Source organism: Typopeltis vanoorti, chromosome 14, assembly GCF_054136105.1.
Source record: "Typopeltis vanoorti isolate ZY-2024b chromosome 14, IOZ_Tvanoo_1.0, whole genome shotgun sequence".
Classification (NCBI taxonomy): Eukaryota; Metazoa; Arthropoda; class Arachnida; order Uropygi; family Thelyphonidae; genus Typopeltis; species Typopeltis vanoorti.
Window position 1 is genome coordinate 17127512 of NC_143562.1, and position 18721 is coordinate 17146232.

The window sequence follows — 18721 nt, forward strand, 5'->3', positions numbered from 1 at the left end:
AAAAATGAAGAACGTAGCTTGTACACTCTTATAATTACTGCAGTACCACAATTCTCATTAACTCAATATAAGGAGGGAGTCTGTCAGTCGGAAAAAATTGTCTTTTTATAATTATAAATTAGTTTTGTACATACTAAGTCAGTGTATGGTGAAGCATCCCTATTATATTTGGGCCATTACATCGCAGAAAATGCTTCGACTGGAAATCGTGTTTCTTTTTGTTTAATAGATTAGACAAACTTAAATTATACAGGGCAGGGGAGGTCTGGAAAGTTCTGATAAACATCTAGAACAAAAATGATATTGAAGCAACGGATATAACTAGAAGAAAGAACATTAGAAGGATATAAGAACATAGGTTACCTTCATAACTCTGCCACTAGTATGTTCTTTCTTGTGTATATCAGTTGCTTTAATATCATTTTTGTTCTAAGTGTTTATCAGAACTGTCCAGCAGACGCCCTCGTATTCAAACTGTTCATGTTGAGAATATCAATGCGAACGCTTATCTAAGCGCCCAATTAAAAACTTTTATTAAAGAAATTTTAAATAGAATTTTCTTAAAATTTCTATTAATTTTCTCTGTAATTAAAATCTAAATGCTAACGAAATAGTAAAATTAGTTAGTTTAGTTAATTGAGAAGAAAAGTTTCTGTTTCAGTAGGCATTGAAACTGCAACACCATATTTTTACTTTCATCGATTTATTATTTAATAAATAGATGAAATCTATTTATAATTTAATAAATATATATTTATTTATTTATAGCGAAATATGGAAAGCGAAATATGGTTTGTTGTGCTTTTGATAAGAAGTAACAGTCGATGTTGGTTTCCTTCTTCTGAAAAAAATGTGGGATTCTGGAGCAAGTGGTAGTATAGTATTTTAAAATTGTCTCATAGACATGAGCACATGCCCGAAAGACATTTTATTGTGTTACTGCCTTCGAAAGTGCACAGTAATGCTACGCTGTTGTAAAAGCAATCCATTCCTTCTAGGCTGGCGACAGTGAGCACCTCTATCATTGCCAAATACTACACAGGTGCATTAACCCTGCGCGTTCTGATGGACAGCCATTCACTGCATCTCGCCTTTAACTTGCCAGCTATTGCTACCTGAAAAGAGAAGAGGGACGCCGGAGGTAGGGGGGGGATGTACCGAAACGCATTTGGGGGGAAAAGAAAGCAATCTCTCTCTTCGGGTGCTCAGCGCGATCATTATGACCCCGTCACCTATGTAGCCGACTCTATAGATGCGGAAGGACAACAGCGTGGCCGGACAGATGGCCAAGTCATGGTTAAAACGCGCCCTTGTCCGCTGCCACACTACCGATGGTAACAAGGACAACTGCACGAGGCAGAAAGTGACGCGCAGAAGGGAGGGGGGGGGTGAAATATGGCGGCGCGAGTTACATGTAAAGCGCATTTGGGTTGATCGAGTGGAGTGGTCTAGTCATTAACTCTGAATCGCCGCAAAAGGGGAATGTGAGGTGTAAGAATGGTCTCCCATTGATGACTACAGGTTCTGGAGAGGGGAGGTTGCAAGCGAGACTGTACACTTACACGAGTTTCTCTGACGCTAAATACGATGTGAAATATAGCGTCGGATGGCGAGCACAACACACGAGAAGTCGGTGTACGTAGAGAAGGAGGAAAAAAAGCTTAATTATATAGGTAATGGTTAGCTGCGAATTATTTTTCGTTTATTTGAGATACTCCCTTGGTAGGATTAACAAAATGATGTAAAGAATCTCAACCACAGGATTTCTTTGACTTTTCTCCGTTTACAAGTGCAAAAACAAATATTTTAACGTTCATTTTTTTTTTTTTTTTTTTTTACTTAATAGAGAATTCGAGGATTCCATTTACTCAGAAGTGTGAATCCACTAAGACTAAAATTAGGAGCAAATGCCAAGACAACTGTGGATGTAAGGCGACTGCATCCGGACCATTAAACTAATTATTAATAAGTGAATTTTATTGTGTTTGACCAGATGAAAAGACAAAATATTCTGATAGTTATAGATTCACTATTTGAATGGATTGCTTGATCGAGTCTATAGAGGTCTGTGTATTTAGTGCAAATGATTCAAATTCCATTCTAGACTTAACTGTTTACAATGATAATTAGTATTTATTTTAGAAAAAAAGAGTGCAACTTTTATTTTCTCTTTATTTTTAAATAAATGTTTTCAACAATTTAAAAATTGTTTTTAAAATTGCAAATATATAATATATTTTGGACTCCAGGGAGTCCAAAGACTCATCGAGGGAGGGCACCTGCTCTACAACTGACTCCACCACTCATTATCCACCAACTGACCTCAACGCCATCTACAGCCGACCACCACCACTAGTTTTCCCATAGACAATCACAAACATCCATGCCAACGGCGGGATTCGAACCCGCAGCCTTTTGGGTGGTGAGTGGATACGCCAACCACGTAGCCAACCAGGCCGGCTTTTATATTTTTAAAATCATACAATCAAAGGGTATTTAATGCCCCTTGGTTCATCAGAAACCTCCAGTTACGCCGAGAAGGCAACCTTCTAGATAGACCAAGACCTACATGATAGGCATTGCAGAAAACCTACATTGCAGAAAAATATACGATATCAAGACCTACGTGATAGGCATTGTAGAAATATTCTTTACAATCACAGATAATCAGCTAATTCGACAGGCAGCAGACAACAAACCCTCAGATCGTTTCAAACATAAAAAGCTGAAATCCTCCATCGCAAGAGAAAGCTAATACAGCTTACAACGAGCGGGTAAATTACCCACAATAATCTCCTCACACACAAGCTAAAATCAGATGAAGAGTCAAGGAGTCTGTCATCTCCTAAAGAAGTTCTAAGCATACAGTTATGATCAGAGAATTTGGTTAAAATCGAACAAAAAATCGCCCTTTGATTGCTTTAATAATAAAAATGTTTTTATTATTTTATTATCTTCGCGTATTCCCTACATGACATGGAAAATTTTGTATTCACACTCAACTGTAATCCGTTACTTCAATGATGTTAGAAACTATCTAAATGTTCATTTTATCAAACGGAGGGAAAACTAAGTATCGGTATGTTAGGCAACTATTAGTAGAAAACTGTACTTTTAAGGAAAAATAAATATTTTTGCTCAGCAGTGTATATATGCCAATGTACTTCCTGGCGGATTGCACACTGAATCGCTTGGTGCAGATTCACAAATTTAGATAAGTAATGCAAACTAGTTTCAGCCGGGAAAGGGAAGAGATAGCGATCGAGAGAATAGCTACTTCCCACTTATGTACACAAGATCCGTAAGAGAATTAAGTCACTCAAAGTGCCGTCTACTTTCCTCATTACAGGAGTCCATTAATCAATTATGTCGTAACACAATACGTCATATTTAACAGCCCTTTCCCAAGCATGGCTGTGCCTGTATTGCTGTGTCTACCTATTCCTATCGAAGATCTATTCCTCTACTCACCGGATGCCTATTATTGGTTATCTATTAGTGGCTCCCGACACATATTCCCCCAAACCTCTCCGTGTTATTTGATACCTCCCTGATGCCGTTGGAGGGGTCTGTGCGGGGAGGAGAAAAGAGCAGGCGATCATACCACTTCACATAATAACTGTCACTTTTCGTTGTTGTTCAAACAATCCAGATCTTGTATGTCTGTATGCGAGCGCGTGGAAGGTGTATGATGTGGACTACAGTGGGCACCCGGGAGTTGGGCATACGCTTTTGCATCTGCCAAACCTTTAATGACCACTAATCGACTTAGGCTTTCATCGGCTACATTGTGCTTCAACCCTGCTGATACCCGATAGTTTCAAAGGGACCGAGAGAGAGCAAATTCGCTCCGACCAGAAGACTCTACATCCCCGTCGGCAGGTCCGACTGCCTTTTCGGCAGCCTCCTCGGGCAACATTAATAGAATCCCTGCCTTTGCTTGCCAACTCCCTTGCGACTCTTTGCGCTAGTACTTGCCAAATACGATAAATTATTTATCCACGAACACTCTTGTCGAACGAGCGTTGATTAGGTCGGCTAGGAGACAGATACGCGGTGATTAAGGCGGTCGTGTTATTTCGCATTATGACTCCTTCCCATCACCTGACTAGCCAGGCGAACGCATTTTCTTGGTATCTCTTTTCTTTAGAAGCTTAGAAAAGTTGTGATGTAACGAAGAGTAATCTGTTAACCAGTCTTGTAGTGTTTCTCGTCGACTTAAAACTTTGTGGGAGAAATCTTCGATACCGCGAGCCCACAAAAACAAGCGCATAAACTATGCACTAGCGAGAAAGTCATGTGAGGGAATTGCTCCAGCACAAATTAGACAAGATTAAATTTGCAGGTTAAGAAATGTTGTTTGCAGAACTTTTAACTTCTTGTTGATGCCATTCTTCCGTAGCAGCTTCTCTTTCCCCATCTTATTTTTGCATCGCACTTTGAAGCATCCCTCTTTATGCGGTAAAAGAATTCCGAAACTGTAATTATATCTTAGTTTTCTGCTAAAACTGATGCTATTCGCAAAAACTCTCGTCTACTGAAAGTTACCTTCTTACTCTCGATAGCATAGCTACAATAGAAGGATATTAGACACACCAAGTGATTTCATTACTTATAAAAAAAAATTGCAAAGGATTCGTCAAAATAATTAAAACGTACTCTTAAAGAAACATTAAGTAAATTCCCTCAAATTCGGAATAATTGATGCGAAATAAGAAAGTTGTAGCGAGTAATAAATATCATATCCTTTCAAGCATGTTGATAAAAGCAAACATAGTCAAATATTTAAGGCGATGTGCGTAGAATTTTCTCTAAGCTAAGCGCCTTAATCATAATAGCAATTAGAGAAAACCAATAACGTTCGATATTTTTAAAGAACTTTTCAAAAACATTTTTAAATAAAAAAAATCAAAATTGAATATATAATCTATTTGTAATCTTAATAATTTTTTTAAATTCTAACATGTTTATATTATTTTAAACTTTTATGAAAATATTTAGCCTATTCTATATACACCTATTATGGAATAAATTAATTTTATGACGAATAAATACAACTATTACAAATTCACATATTGAATCGACCGTGAGATGCGGTGATTAATACTCTTGAAGGGTAATGGATCGCAATGCCAATGAAGTTATAACTGCGGCTCGGCTATTGCTGCTACCGTTTTGCTATGATCAGAGCTTTAATAGCTCAATAACACCTTATCCCTACACTGTCCTCTAAAGATAACAGGGAAGATGAAAAGCATTCTTGCTTCGACCCTTTAAGGACTATAATTCACGTATTCAAATAATATAATAAATAAATGAAAAAGCTCTTAATAAAATTTCATTATAATTTCTTGGAAAATAAGAAATCATTGTTTCAGTACTCCCAGTATGGAGAAAATAAACCGTTACTTCAATGTTTCTTTCAATGAAAATATAGAATAAATTGTAGTATGCTGGATTATTATTAGATAGTAATAAATATATATATTAATCAAGCCTACTCACCAATAATGCTTTGTACGAACTTTCAGGTTTTTTTCGAATATATAATTAAATATCGTTAACCCTGAAAGCTATGAAATTTTTAAATGTAATTAAAATAGGTTTTCGGGTTAAGAAACCTTAGGAACTACAACAGAGCTACTTTAAAATAATATAGATTGACCAACTACGGGAAGGAAGGAAGGAAAGAGCGGTGAGTGGCTAATGGAGATCTAAGGAACACTAGAAACAAACACCAGCTTAGCTTCTCTCCATTCCAAACCTCATTGTTTTCACACTTTAAGAGGTAATGCACCCAAAATCTTACTGATATTCTTGATTGTATACAATAGAGGAGGAATCCGCCTTACAGATGATCCCTCTCATACAGATTCCCTCCAGTTATTTCTGATAGGCGCTCTAGTTGTACATTTGCCTTTTTATAGGCAAAGGCAAATGTTCACCAAAGAATTGGTCACTACAATTGCTCCTCCTCCTCCTCCTTCTCATCTCTCTCTCTCCTAATCGCATAAGAACGTGCAAAGAATATAATATTCACATCTTCAAGAAATTGTTAATAGATTTCGTCTTTTAGCTTACCCACACACGGCACAGTTGTGTTACAGATTTTGTGTCCTCTCATGTCTGGGATCAATATAAAAAATAAAGTGACCATTAAGACACTAAAATCAAAATGAACAAATAATATAATGAATTAAAGAAAACCTCCTCCTCCTCCTTTAACCAATGGTTTCTTTAAATAGTTTCTTTAAATAATAGAAAGAACTGATAAGGAAATAAAATAAATAGTGTATATGAAAAATTCATTCGAAAGAAAAAAAAAACTGAAGGCTAAATAAACAATAAAAAACTAAAGATACTGAAGACTAATGAAGAATAACAAAGTAAAAGAAGTGTGGGGGGGGATGCGTATACGCCTGCGCGAGTACGACAAACTAGTAGCAGTTGACACTACAGTATAATCCAAAATCTGATAAATCCAACTAACTTATTAATTTAAAAAGAATATCTCTTATAATTTTCAATTATGCACAGGATTTTATATACACCCCCAAGTCCATTTTACGTGAATAACATAATGAGTTAACAATATAAAACAATACAGACAGAGACAAATATTAATATTATTAAAATAAAAATAAACAATTAAATACATGTGCGCTCACCGGTATTGCTTAGAAGTATTACAGGGAAGCACACTATACAGGAGATAAAGTTCGTCCAAACAAAACTAGACTAGACTAGAACAAGAAATAAAATAAGACTAGACGGATGATATAAAGTTTAATTATTTTTTGCTAAGAAACTATCACGAATGTCGAGTGTGGATAAATTTTCCTTAATATTTATTGTTCATCGCTAAGGTAGTAGGATTCAAAAAATAAAACACGCTCCGATAGAATTTCATACATAAAAACAAACACTACAAAGTATTCGTTGCTTTTAATCATTCGAGAAAGTTGGATGTTGCCATGCCAGTAATTTTTAATGAATGTTTTCCTTCTGATCATAACTTAAGAAATTATTACCTCGTTCTACAACTGTTTCTAAACATTCAGTAATAACAGTACATCCCTAGCTCTCACGATGTTTAACCAAGTGTATTACTCGTGGGTTTCAAACATATCTCCAGGGAAGAAATTAACGAGAAGAATCTTAAGTATAAATGTGCGTGCTTTTCATCCAACCATGTGACATCTAAGTTTTTCCTCATTCGTTGACATCTAAATGCTACAGAAGAACGCGGCTAATTTCTTAATGCGTCTTCATTAAACGAATACTTTCCAATCCCAACATCGCGTATGTTTGCAAGCGTTAGTTTCTGCCATCTCATTTCTTGGTGGTAGTTAACGGCAGATGGTCGGTAATCCAGGATGACATGACCCCCACTTGTCGCGAGAGTCCGAGTCTCTTGCAACTCTATAAACACTCACATCCTTACGAGGAACAAATTAATAATTATAGGAAGAGCAGGCAACCGTGAACGCTGGACGGTCTTCAACTCTAATCACGACCGTATCGGAACAGACGGGGCCGCCTCTCGTACTGCTTTTCTAATAGCTACTTAGGCATTCCGTCACATTGATAAATGTTGGCTGTCTTGCAGTAATCACAACCACTGCCGAGATAGCAGTGGCTCGGACAGATTGATGATAGGGGCTGCAGGAGATGGAGTCCTCCGATATATACGAAACGGCGTGGCCCAATTCGAGCCGTCTCCTGAGAGGGGCGACTGGAAATGAGGTGGATTAGCGTAAATATGAACCTGAATTGCTAAGCCGAAGTTATCCTCTTGTTCAGAGATGTCTACACTTTATAGCTGTTGTATCATTGTCGAAGTTCAGCTCGGGTCTCTTGCTAGCAAATATACAGCACGCAAGCCATTTGCAAGTGGATGGCTTTACCGTTATGTTCTGATTGTAGAGGTTTAAATGCAGCGAGAGATTATTAATATACTGATCTATAGAACACTAGATAAACTGATGCATCTCTCATTCTGATTTTATTCGTTAAGGAATTAGAATTCTATACTGTTTCGCCATTAAACATTTCTAGAAATAACTACCTCAATAAGTACTGTAGCTTCCTTTCTTTTTAATTTCAGAAACTAAAGACAGAATGTAAGCCAACACATATTCAAATATTCTCTTACATTAATCTGATGGAAGTCGAAAAGTTTACTGAAACATATTTTAAACGCAAATAAGGAAAGTAAGTGATTGTAGCTATAAGCTAAACGGGAATATATGAGCAAGAATATAAAGTAAAGAGGCTTGATTCAGAGCACCAGTACTTGTTGGCGATATGCTAATATCCTGATATCGAATATCCCGCACGTTTTGGATATTTGAAAGCAAGCCAGATGAACATTCAAAGCTGGTGATGATGTTTACTAGCTGTGCATACAGAAAACATCAATGATCGGTTAGCAAAACTGTTTGCATATTTAGCTACCGAATTTTAAGATTAAGATATATTTAATCTTTTCTCAATGAAGCGCATTCAATTTGGAATTGAATACTTTCTCATGTAATATTCCTTCCTAGTCTTCTCTAGATATTTAGATCTAGTTTGAATTTATCTAAATCTTATTGAAAGGGGAGTATAAATAAATGAGATATTATTTCATATTATATTCATTCTATAATTGTATCAAGACTATAATTCTCTAATATAGGAATTCCGCTTAAAATCGATACGACACAACTGTAAAGATTTGTTATGTTGTGGGTGTTTTATTTATTTATGTATTTTTTATTTTTTTTTTGAAAAAAAAATAGAAGACTGTATTATATCTAATAACTGCGTACGTTCTGGCTTCTTTTAGACTATTTTACGTCTTTTGTTTTGCGGGGGGAAAAGGACCGAGTTGTCGGCAGGAAAACCCTTCTATCTCGGTACGAACAAGAGGGCATCATTGAATATTGCACACTTGTTTTACTTAAGCAGATAAGGAAGAGATTACAAACGCTAATCCAACTGAACGCTACTAGAGATTTTTAGAAAATATCTACAGAGAAGGCGCATTTATAAAACGCCGATGATAAGTAGTCATAGGGAGTGTAGTATACCTTAAGAGAATCCACGATTGTTAGTGGAAAGGTTTAAACGCATCACTTCGAATGATTGTCAAGTATTCTGAAGTATGGAGGATTCAGAATTTGTACACAAGAATTGGTTGCTTAGGAGACCGAATCTGAATATCAAAGTATTTAGAAGAGGAGATAGCTTTGTTGATACCAAGTCTCACTGAACAATGAAGAAAGCGATATAACAAGGAATCTTCGCTTTTAAAGTCTGTTCGTGTCAAGAGGAATGAAATCCACCGAGTCAGCAAAAGTACGGACACGATTAGAAGTTTATATTATAAATAACGAGTTTATCCCTTCTGTATATTGAAGTGTCAATATACAGAAGGGATAAACTCGTAATTTTTAACATTTTCATTTTTTCCCTTATATTCCGAAATTATACATCGGTAATGATCATTTTTATTGTTAAGTTTTAATTTACTGCATGTTATAAATCTGCGATAGGTGGCGTAGTTAACTAAATCTTATTTTAATTACTGTATTGTGATAATTGCCTAATAAAGGAATTGTTATATTGATTACTATCCTATCCCAATGGCTTTAACAGGCCTTTAAGGCCCATAACCTTCCAAGCATGCTTGGATTTCGTAACCGAAATACGAAGATAGAATGGTCACTCCTATGACTCAAAGTATTCTTGGCTGTATCGTCGTGTGTTCACGGGGCCGGGTTTGCCTGCTTGCGGGATGAAAAACACCAGATAAACTGGCGGAAAAAAACCCTACTGCCCGCGCCCAAGAGCGGCTAATTTGGCTATGGCTGAGGAAGATCTCCGACGGGAATCGAACCTAGGACACTCCTTCCTCAGGCATATGGTTGCGAAGCGCAAAGCGACTAGGCTAACCGCGCGGACATATTGATTACTGCTATGCCTTATATATGGATTATTACGATTTTCCACTGAATTTTTGGAACACGCGGCCTAAGGATAAGCGTACGTCTTGCAGAAAGCTAATAACTATTCATTGTCTCATTATAAAGCCCAAATAATAATTAATACATCAGAATAGTGTTTTGCTGTACACAGGCTGATGAATCATTTTTCTCCAATGACAATCCAAATCACGTAAGTCTGGAAACCTATAGTACGTTAATGCCGTAGTTGATCTTAAGATTACATAATCTGATAGTCCTAGTTTATGAAGGGCATGATAGTTTAAGCCACTTCAGGCCTCCACCAAGCAGAGTGGTTGGAATTGTTTGAATGCAGAATAGTGAGACCATTCTGCATTCAACATAAAAAAAATAAATCAATAAAATTAAAAAAAAAAAAACACTGATGATTTAAAAAAAGCAACCAACCAGAGAAACGCATATACCAGGTAAACACTGATTTTTCGACTGCCAAAAAGAGCGTGCAGTAGAATTGACATGACATAATGTTCTGATTCCGGACGCTAAGCTAACTGTTTTTCTAATAGCGGCGTCGGTGCTGTTAGAGTCACTATTCAATATACACTCAAACTCTGTAAATCGGGTTTAATAATATTTTGTTAGCTATTTCTATCTTAAATAAACTCTTTCTAATCTAAATATGGTTACCAGTATCTCGAATCCGATTGGACCACTGGCTAATGCATCATATTTGTGAGCTAAAAAAACGGAAGCCGAATGCTTTAAGGAGAAACATTTAAATGCACAATTCGTGCATTTGAGACCTTGGACATGTTTTGGGGTCATATGTAAGGACATACAAGTGGTCAGACAAGAATTTTCTATAGATGGCCTGATATAAGGTCTGCAAGACGTAGATCGGGAAAGGTTTGGGTTATATATATATCACAGACAGATTTAGAAGTATAAAACAATGGGAACCGGGATTAGAGATGTGAAAAGGAACCATAGATAAGAAGGACACTAGATAACTGATTACGGAGTACTACTTCAGGTTCATCCACCTCTCATACAATAACTAACAAACCAATCATTCGCCGATCAACATCTGACTGTAAATTTCCTAAAGAATTACTGTTACAAATCAAATGCATTAATGATGGCCATTTCTTTAAGAAAGTAAGCAATGTCTTAGTGTAAGAGCGACTTTAAGAGCATGATAGGGACTGTTTTTCTTCCGTCTCTTTCTTTTCTAATCGATGTGCCATTGATAATTTACGTAATATTGTTTAAATAATGTAGACATTCACTCTCTTTTCGGAAGAATAATCTGAGTTTGTAGAAGAACCAATCCTACTGAATTACTTTCATTTGAAAAAGCGACGATGAAGGTATGAAATATAGCTGAATGTGTTGTTTCTGTGTCAGATAAATGTGCTATGATCAGGAACATGCAATGGATATCGGGAATAATGAGTTAATAATGAGACAACGCGGTCTTCTTGAGAGAGAGAGATTACTTTGAAGATTTGCAATAGGGCAAAATTCTAACATTATGAAAGCACAAGACGCAAACAAAACCTGCAGTCCTTCAGCATCTGAAAATTCTATTAAAATGAGCTAGTAAGTTATTAAATTGATACTCTACTGCTACACTGCCGTTGTGATATGTTAAAGAAAATGGTATTATTGTAAAAAAGAATTTTTAATGGAAGCCCTTAGGAAGATATTTACTTTATTTGGCATGAGCGACAGAAAATGTAAGAAAAGTAGTTTTTATAATTATAAAAATCAGTACTATAATTAACGTTTTGAACTCTTATAGTTCAGTTAAAATGAGTGTCGAGGCACTTGCTGAACACTGTTATTTGCTTTCACAAAATGCGAAATGTTTAATACATATGGAAATGGAGAACAAAGAATTTTGAACAACATATTGAAAAACATTACACATCGTTCGTTTCTTTGTCTAACACACTAGCTACCATTAGCTATTTAAAATATTAGTAAGTAAAATTGATTATTCCTATGAAAAATTTAGTAAACTATAATAAAACATCCCTTCCCATTCGTCACAACATGAAATTTCAAGTACTGAAAGAGAAATCTGGGTATCCCATGGTTTTCGTTAACGTCAAGGAGTATTGTACATCACAAATTTCGTCTTCAAGGCTGTCATATATAAAATGGTGCAAGATCGCCTTTACTATGATATTTGTTCTTTTCTGAGTAAGCATTCAAAAGCACAGAAGAAGACACAGGGGTTACTGTTCTTCAGTTGCAATATTCATTGATTTTACTGTATCACCGCTCAATCATTTGTTTTAATTATCGTATTAACAAAAAATGTGAAATATTCATTGTAGTGTGTGTTAATCCGTTAATCCACGACTTAAAAAAGTGACTATCTAAATGAATTTCAATCTTTTTTGGAATTGACTCTAAATCATTTCTAAAAAATTAAAAAAATAATTGAGGGATTTTAAAATCTGAGTTTTAATCAGAATATACTCATCTACCTTTTTTTTTTTTTCATATTAAATCTAGAGTAGGTTTTTAAGCTCAAATTATGCATAAATATAATATCAACGATTTGAATCTTCGTATCATATTTCGTGTTTATTTTTTACTGAGCTTGCGGTTGGAGGTCTGAACAATGATGTGGAGAATTAAAAAGAAAAAAATACTTCACAAACACACTCAAAGGGTCAATTAATAGTGAAATATTACACTCTCTACACTAAAAAAAAGGGGAAGAAAATCTAAACTCCGAGGAAAAAATTTAAAAAAAAATCAGGAAAAATATAGGGCCAACTATATGAAGATCGGAGAAAATGGAGAGTTTTGCCGAAAACAGTAATTGATGACGACATTCTCCGCCATCTTAGCGGAAAACATGAAGGCAAGCTTTCTGTCTAAACAAACATCTATGCGTAATTAAAGCTGGCAGAAAAAGTGATGAGAGAGCAAAATGTAGGGTGGGAGGATGAGATACGTTTTCATCTCTTTAATGATTCCTGTCTGGTTTCATGCCGTTCGTTGCAAGGATTATATCATCTTGCAGGCACGACAACGCTTTCTGGGTCTGGAATGACACGCGTTAGAGAGAGAGATGAACGAATTAAAGCATAGAGATGTCCAGATGTCCATCATGCCTGACTCCTTGAAAGAAAGAATGTAATAAACAGACGAAGAGAGATAGGGGCGAAGTTCGTTCGTGAGTGATTAAACATAACAGCTTTCAGACCTAGTTAAAAACTGTCTTCGCCCTTGCTGATTAGTTGCAGGATGTGGGATGTCGAAACGTGAAATTCAAGAGGGAACCGGCTTGATTAAAAAAAAAAAAAAAAAAAAAAACTCAGAGAAAACGTTAGGACAGGCGTTTGGCGAATAACTTACTTGTCGCTTATTACCGGCTTTGTGATAAAGTTTTTGTTGCTATTAGCAACGCCTCCCTTAGTCTATTAATAGCAATTTGTCAGCAGGGAGAGTAAGATGACTGCGAAATTTTTAGCAAGTTTTGTTGTTGAAATACCTTTGGTTAACTAACTATTACTCTTAGCTGCATCTCGTTATTATACTCTCTTTTACGTTTTGGGTATATTTTATGAGTTTCGTAACACCACTCTTTGAGTTCGGATTTTTAACACGTGATTAGAAGACTGCGGAAGTAGAAAAATAAATTTCTTTTAGTGCATATAGATTTCTTCCAAAGCCTTGGGTTTCGGCGTAAAATTATACTAAAAACTGACTTATTAACGAAAATATCTGATCTTCTTTGCGTATATAATAGACCTACTATTTTAATTTAGATTTCAAACATGCTTTTGAATAAATAATTTTCATAGCGAGAATACGTCATCATATTTACTGTTTTTGTTAATATCTTAATATATGCTAATCTTACAGCCATCTAAATGTTTATTTAATATGATTTTGATATCGGACATTAATTTCTATGCTTTATCAATGAAAATTAATCTATATTTTAAAAATAATAATGTAATTTATATTAATTTTAAAATTTCTGAGTTTTTAATTATATAAATTTTACAAATTTTCAAAAGTACTTGATACACCTTTAAATATTTTATATCAAATTATTATTTAAAATTATGTTATGTGAAATGAACTTTTTGAAATGAACTGCATTTCGAGTGGATTAATCGACCGTGAGATGCGGTGAGATTGATTTTATATGAGATATATGAGATGCCCATATATAGGGTAACGGATGGCAATGCTGAACCAATGAAGTTTAACTGGCTGTTGCTGTTATCCTGGGTAAATGAGTTCGCTCTCTTAGGTTTTGCCCTAAGGGAGCACTTTGAGTTACCGGGGAAAGTGTTCTCCGGCACGGCCCGCTGAGGGGTACTTGCCGGTGAATTATTTTCTTCGGAATGAGCGGTTCTGCTCGGTACTCGAGTTTCACTGAGTAGAACCAACGCTGAGATTTGGACTGTCTTTCGCCCACGAATGAGTGGCCTAGAGATCGTCCGATATTTTTGAGATATCACCTTTACTTACACATACGGTGATTATTACCCTTGGAGGGTAATGGATGGCAGTGCTGTAGCCAATGAAGTTCTGACTGAGGCTCAGCTACAGGTATTGCTGTTACCCACCTGCCATGATCAGAGCTTTAATTGCTCAATAACATCTTATCCCTACACTGTCCTCTACAGATAACGGGGATTGAAACGCATTCTTGCTTCGCCCTTTAAGCCAGTCCTTATAAGGACTTTTTGAAATTCGCTTTATTTACTTTCATTAATGGTGTTATTACATTCGTAAAATAATTATTAAACTGGGAAAAATATAATTATTAAACAAGGAAAATATAATTATTAAACTAGAAAAAATATGTTATTTATATTTATATTTATATATCATGTCTCTATAAGTGACATCGCTCAACACTCCGTTTATCTTTCAAACATCAGGGAATGATTTTAAAATTGGATTTATTTATTTTCATTGATGTTAAAGACTGCCAAGTGATGTTATCGTAGCCAGCAACAATTGGTGTTATTGTATTAATGTTGGAATTCGTAAAATAATTATTAAACTAGGAAAAACATGTTATTTATATATCATGCCTCTATAAGTGACATTGCTCAACACTCCATTTATCTTTCAAACATCAGGGAATGATTCCTTGAATGATTTTAAAAATATTAACGTGGATCCAATACCAAACTAGTATGAAGAGATTACGATGATTTTATGATATGGTTAGTAACAGCAATGTTACCTGACTGCACCTATCGTGGTCTAGTTATGTAGTCTAGTTCTCACAAGCATTATCGGAGCTTATATACAGTGTTCTCCTCCACTGTTGTTATTAGAATGATACCGTGTTTATATGTGTGCTTGTACGAAAAAAAAAATGTTGGCTAAGTTTTCAAATGAGTTAGAAAGCTTACATCCACTTCTTAAAGGTTTATGTAACCAACGCGAGAGCTACTGTTGAGGAATACAGATGGCGACTTCAAATAATAACTTTGAGGAGTAATGCAGTCGTTGAACAATTAATCAGAGGTATATCTGCATTCCTTAAAGTTAATAAGACCACTTTCGGAAGGTAAGTTAAAAGTTTCATCCGTACAGTTTATAAGACCTTGAAGAAGAAGCACATTATGCACATAATGAGAATTTTGTTAATATGAACTTCAGAATCATAGAGACATTTTTTTAATGAGATGGCTACCGAATAATTTGGATAATGCATAAAAGTGTATCCAAGCAGAAGGCATGAATTTTCAGCAACTATTGTAAGAGACTAGTTACAGAAAAACATATGAAGTTTATATCTTTTATGCGGATATATTTTATTATAAAAATCAATAAACATAAAGATATACATTTTCCACCAATCCTTCACTGTAAACCGTTTCTTTTTATTTTTTTTATTATTAAAACATTTCATTTTAATAAGAAAAAAACTTTTATCTAAAATACATTTTTTTTATTTATAATCTAACATAATTGCTATTTTAAATAATTACTGATTATAATGCTGGCTCGTATCTCAAACGTATTAAAATATTCTAAAAGTTTTAAAATATTTACGGAAAATAATTAATAATTATTACTTACAAGAAACTGTTAACTAAATCCTTAGGTATTATCGTTAATTTTGATGGTTTGGTTTAAAATTCCTTATAAATATTCCTTGCATTCCTTGGAAAATTCGAATTTACAAGCAATTATTATAGTTAAACATTGGACAAACTAATATTTTTCCAATTATGTGATATTTTACTAACACTGTCATAAAGAATAGTTGCCAGTTCTATCACCACTTACGCATGCGTCGTTATGTACTTATTATCGCAGAAATGCCTGATTATCACGCATGAGTACCTTGAATCACTAAAAATAATATTTTCCTCGGAATATGATTTCCGTTTTTTAATTCATTCACCATTCTCAGTAGCTATATAAATGAATGCTTACTATTCAAAGATAAACATCTCAGTCCGTGCCACAAATTGATGTTTAAGTAATAAAACAAAAAAAATAAATAAAATCCAATAATGCCCATCTCTTAAATTAAGAAGAATCAGTAGACTGACCTGTTAATTGAACTGACACTAGGAATGTTATCTTGATCACAGACGCCATCGGCAAGCAATCGATCTCGAATTTCCCAGGCGAACATGGTAGGGTTCTGTTTTTTGTAATTGGCGATAGCATCCACTACCTTGGGAGTGGCTACCTTCGGCTTACTTCCCCCAATCACACCTGGCTTGATAGACCCCGTTTCGTAATACCTGAAAATAGAAAAATAAAAATATTTATTGGATATAAACATAATCTTAATTAAATGAATTAGAAGGAAACTAATATGTTTAAAATAATTTAGTATTTCCAATTCAAGTGCATAATCTAAACTAATCGGTTTTTAATATTTAAATAATTTGACTTATTCAAAGATTATTGTATAACTTTGACAGTGTATTGGAAAATATTTGGTATTCCATTAACTGCAAAATTAAACTACATAACAGCGCATGCGTTTGTATACTTTCTATCATAGAGATGTTTATCACGCATGCGTACCTTGAAATCCACTAAACTGCATATTTCCTATCTTTTCCATTCACGCATGCGTACTTTGAAATTCATTAAACTGCATATTTCCTTATTTTTTCTATATTGTCTCTTTTCCAAATATTCTTTAAAATTAATACACGCTTAAAAGCAGTTATTCCTTATGAATAAAAAGTGAGAAATAAGACTGCTTCATCTTTTCCTAAAGCTATCCAAAAAGGATTTATACTAAAAAAGACGAATTTCTATGTTTGCTGCCGCTTACATTAAAGATAAGCTATCTTGTTTATGATATGACGTCACAGTTTTCGGCCATGTCAATTGCCACGATCGTTATCCTCGTGTGCGGCCCCGGTTTTTCTTTCCAGATAGCAATCTATGGAGAGTTCTTTGATGTATTTAGCCCCCGTCGCGGGGAAATCACAAGGTTCCTTTCACTGCATACTCTTACTTGTGATGACGGCTTTGGCTGCGAACCTTAGGGAGAGTGCCTGAGGTTCCATTTTCTTCCTCCTCTTTTCCCTCTTTGGAGGTAAATATAGTACATGACATCTGAGAATGCGTACTAATTCTACGTGAAAATATAAATAATACAACATGAAAATGAATTGTCATAGGTATTATTTAATAAATTTCATTATATAAGGTCGATCGGTATGAACATTTTTTTTTTTAATTTCTCATGTTTCTTGTTTGTACTGCATCGCTTCTATTTGTGCTTTAAATTCTTTGCATTCTCTTTCTACCTGTTAGTGTTTGACTTCAAAGGTATTACATATCTCTCCATCAATCTGAAGTTGCACAGATCTCTCAGTTCTTGCTCCCTCTCATAAACAACTCCCTCGAGCCTGTTCCCAAAGGGAAACCAGCCCCACCTAGAAATAGAAGCAGTACTGGCGTTTATCGGCCGAGACCGACACACCCTGACCGAGTCATCTCACAGAGAACAGCGCCACTCATGTGATAAATGATGGTCCCAGAGTCCTGGACTCATACTCTATGTGACTCGGGTTTAAGGCAGATGCTAAACGTGGGTTCTAGGTCGCATATCCTTGGTGTTGCTTTGTGTCGAGCTCAGCAAGAAAGATGCTCTGTTGATGGAGAAGGTTACGTGCTCACAGGGGGGTTGATGGTTTTTCTCCTGTCGACTTCTAAATAGCATGTGCTATAATCACTTTTTAAATTGACCGCACTTAATCCCAGTGAAAACGATAGGTTTACACTCTGTTCCGTGTGTTTCTAGTTTGTTTAGCTATTCGCGACGGTTACTGCTTTTACTGGGAACTAATCTGGCAGATGCGTAGGGTGCCAAAATAGCCGTGAAAGTGATGAGAGATCCAACTCTGACTGTAAACAGATGCATCACAAGACACATGCCAAAATTCTGGAAAATTATGTTGAAACGCATAAAGTCTTAAACTTCGTTTTATTCATTATTATTACAACAAATATATTCCTCAAAAGACATGTTCTAATCTAACACTTAAGTTCCGTGAATACTGCTCGAAAGAAGCCATTTCAAAAGGGGGGGGAATAATAATCTGTTTCTATCAAAATGTTAAAACCAAATGCAGTTCAAAAATTATATAATTTATTAAATGCTAATTGCCAAGCTGTAAATACGTTCACAAAAGTCTAGGGCAATCGTTACCATTTGTTTCTCAGAATTTACTAAGCATAATTATTATATTTTTTTAGAGGTGTCACTATAAACTTATTTTTATTTCAGTAATTTT

At 35.2% G+C, this 18721-nt stretch overlaps 1 protein-coding gene across 1 annotated transcript in view; it reads right to left on the reverse strand.

Moving 5' to 3' along the window:
* Nucleotides 1–18721, reverse strand: part of LOC150099263 (uncharacterized) — a 151920-nt gene that overhangs the window by 89131 nt on the left and 44068 nt on the right. The window contains exon 3 of the mRNA XM_090404295.1: nt 16508–16705. Coding sequence (XP_090260421.1) covers nt 16508–16705 — 198 coding nt within the window. The remainder of the gene's footprint in view (nt 1–16507; nt 16706–18721) is intronic.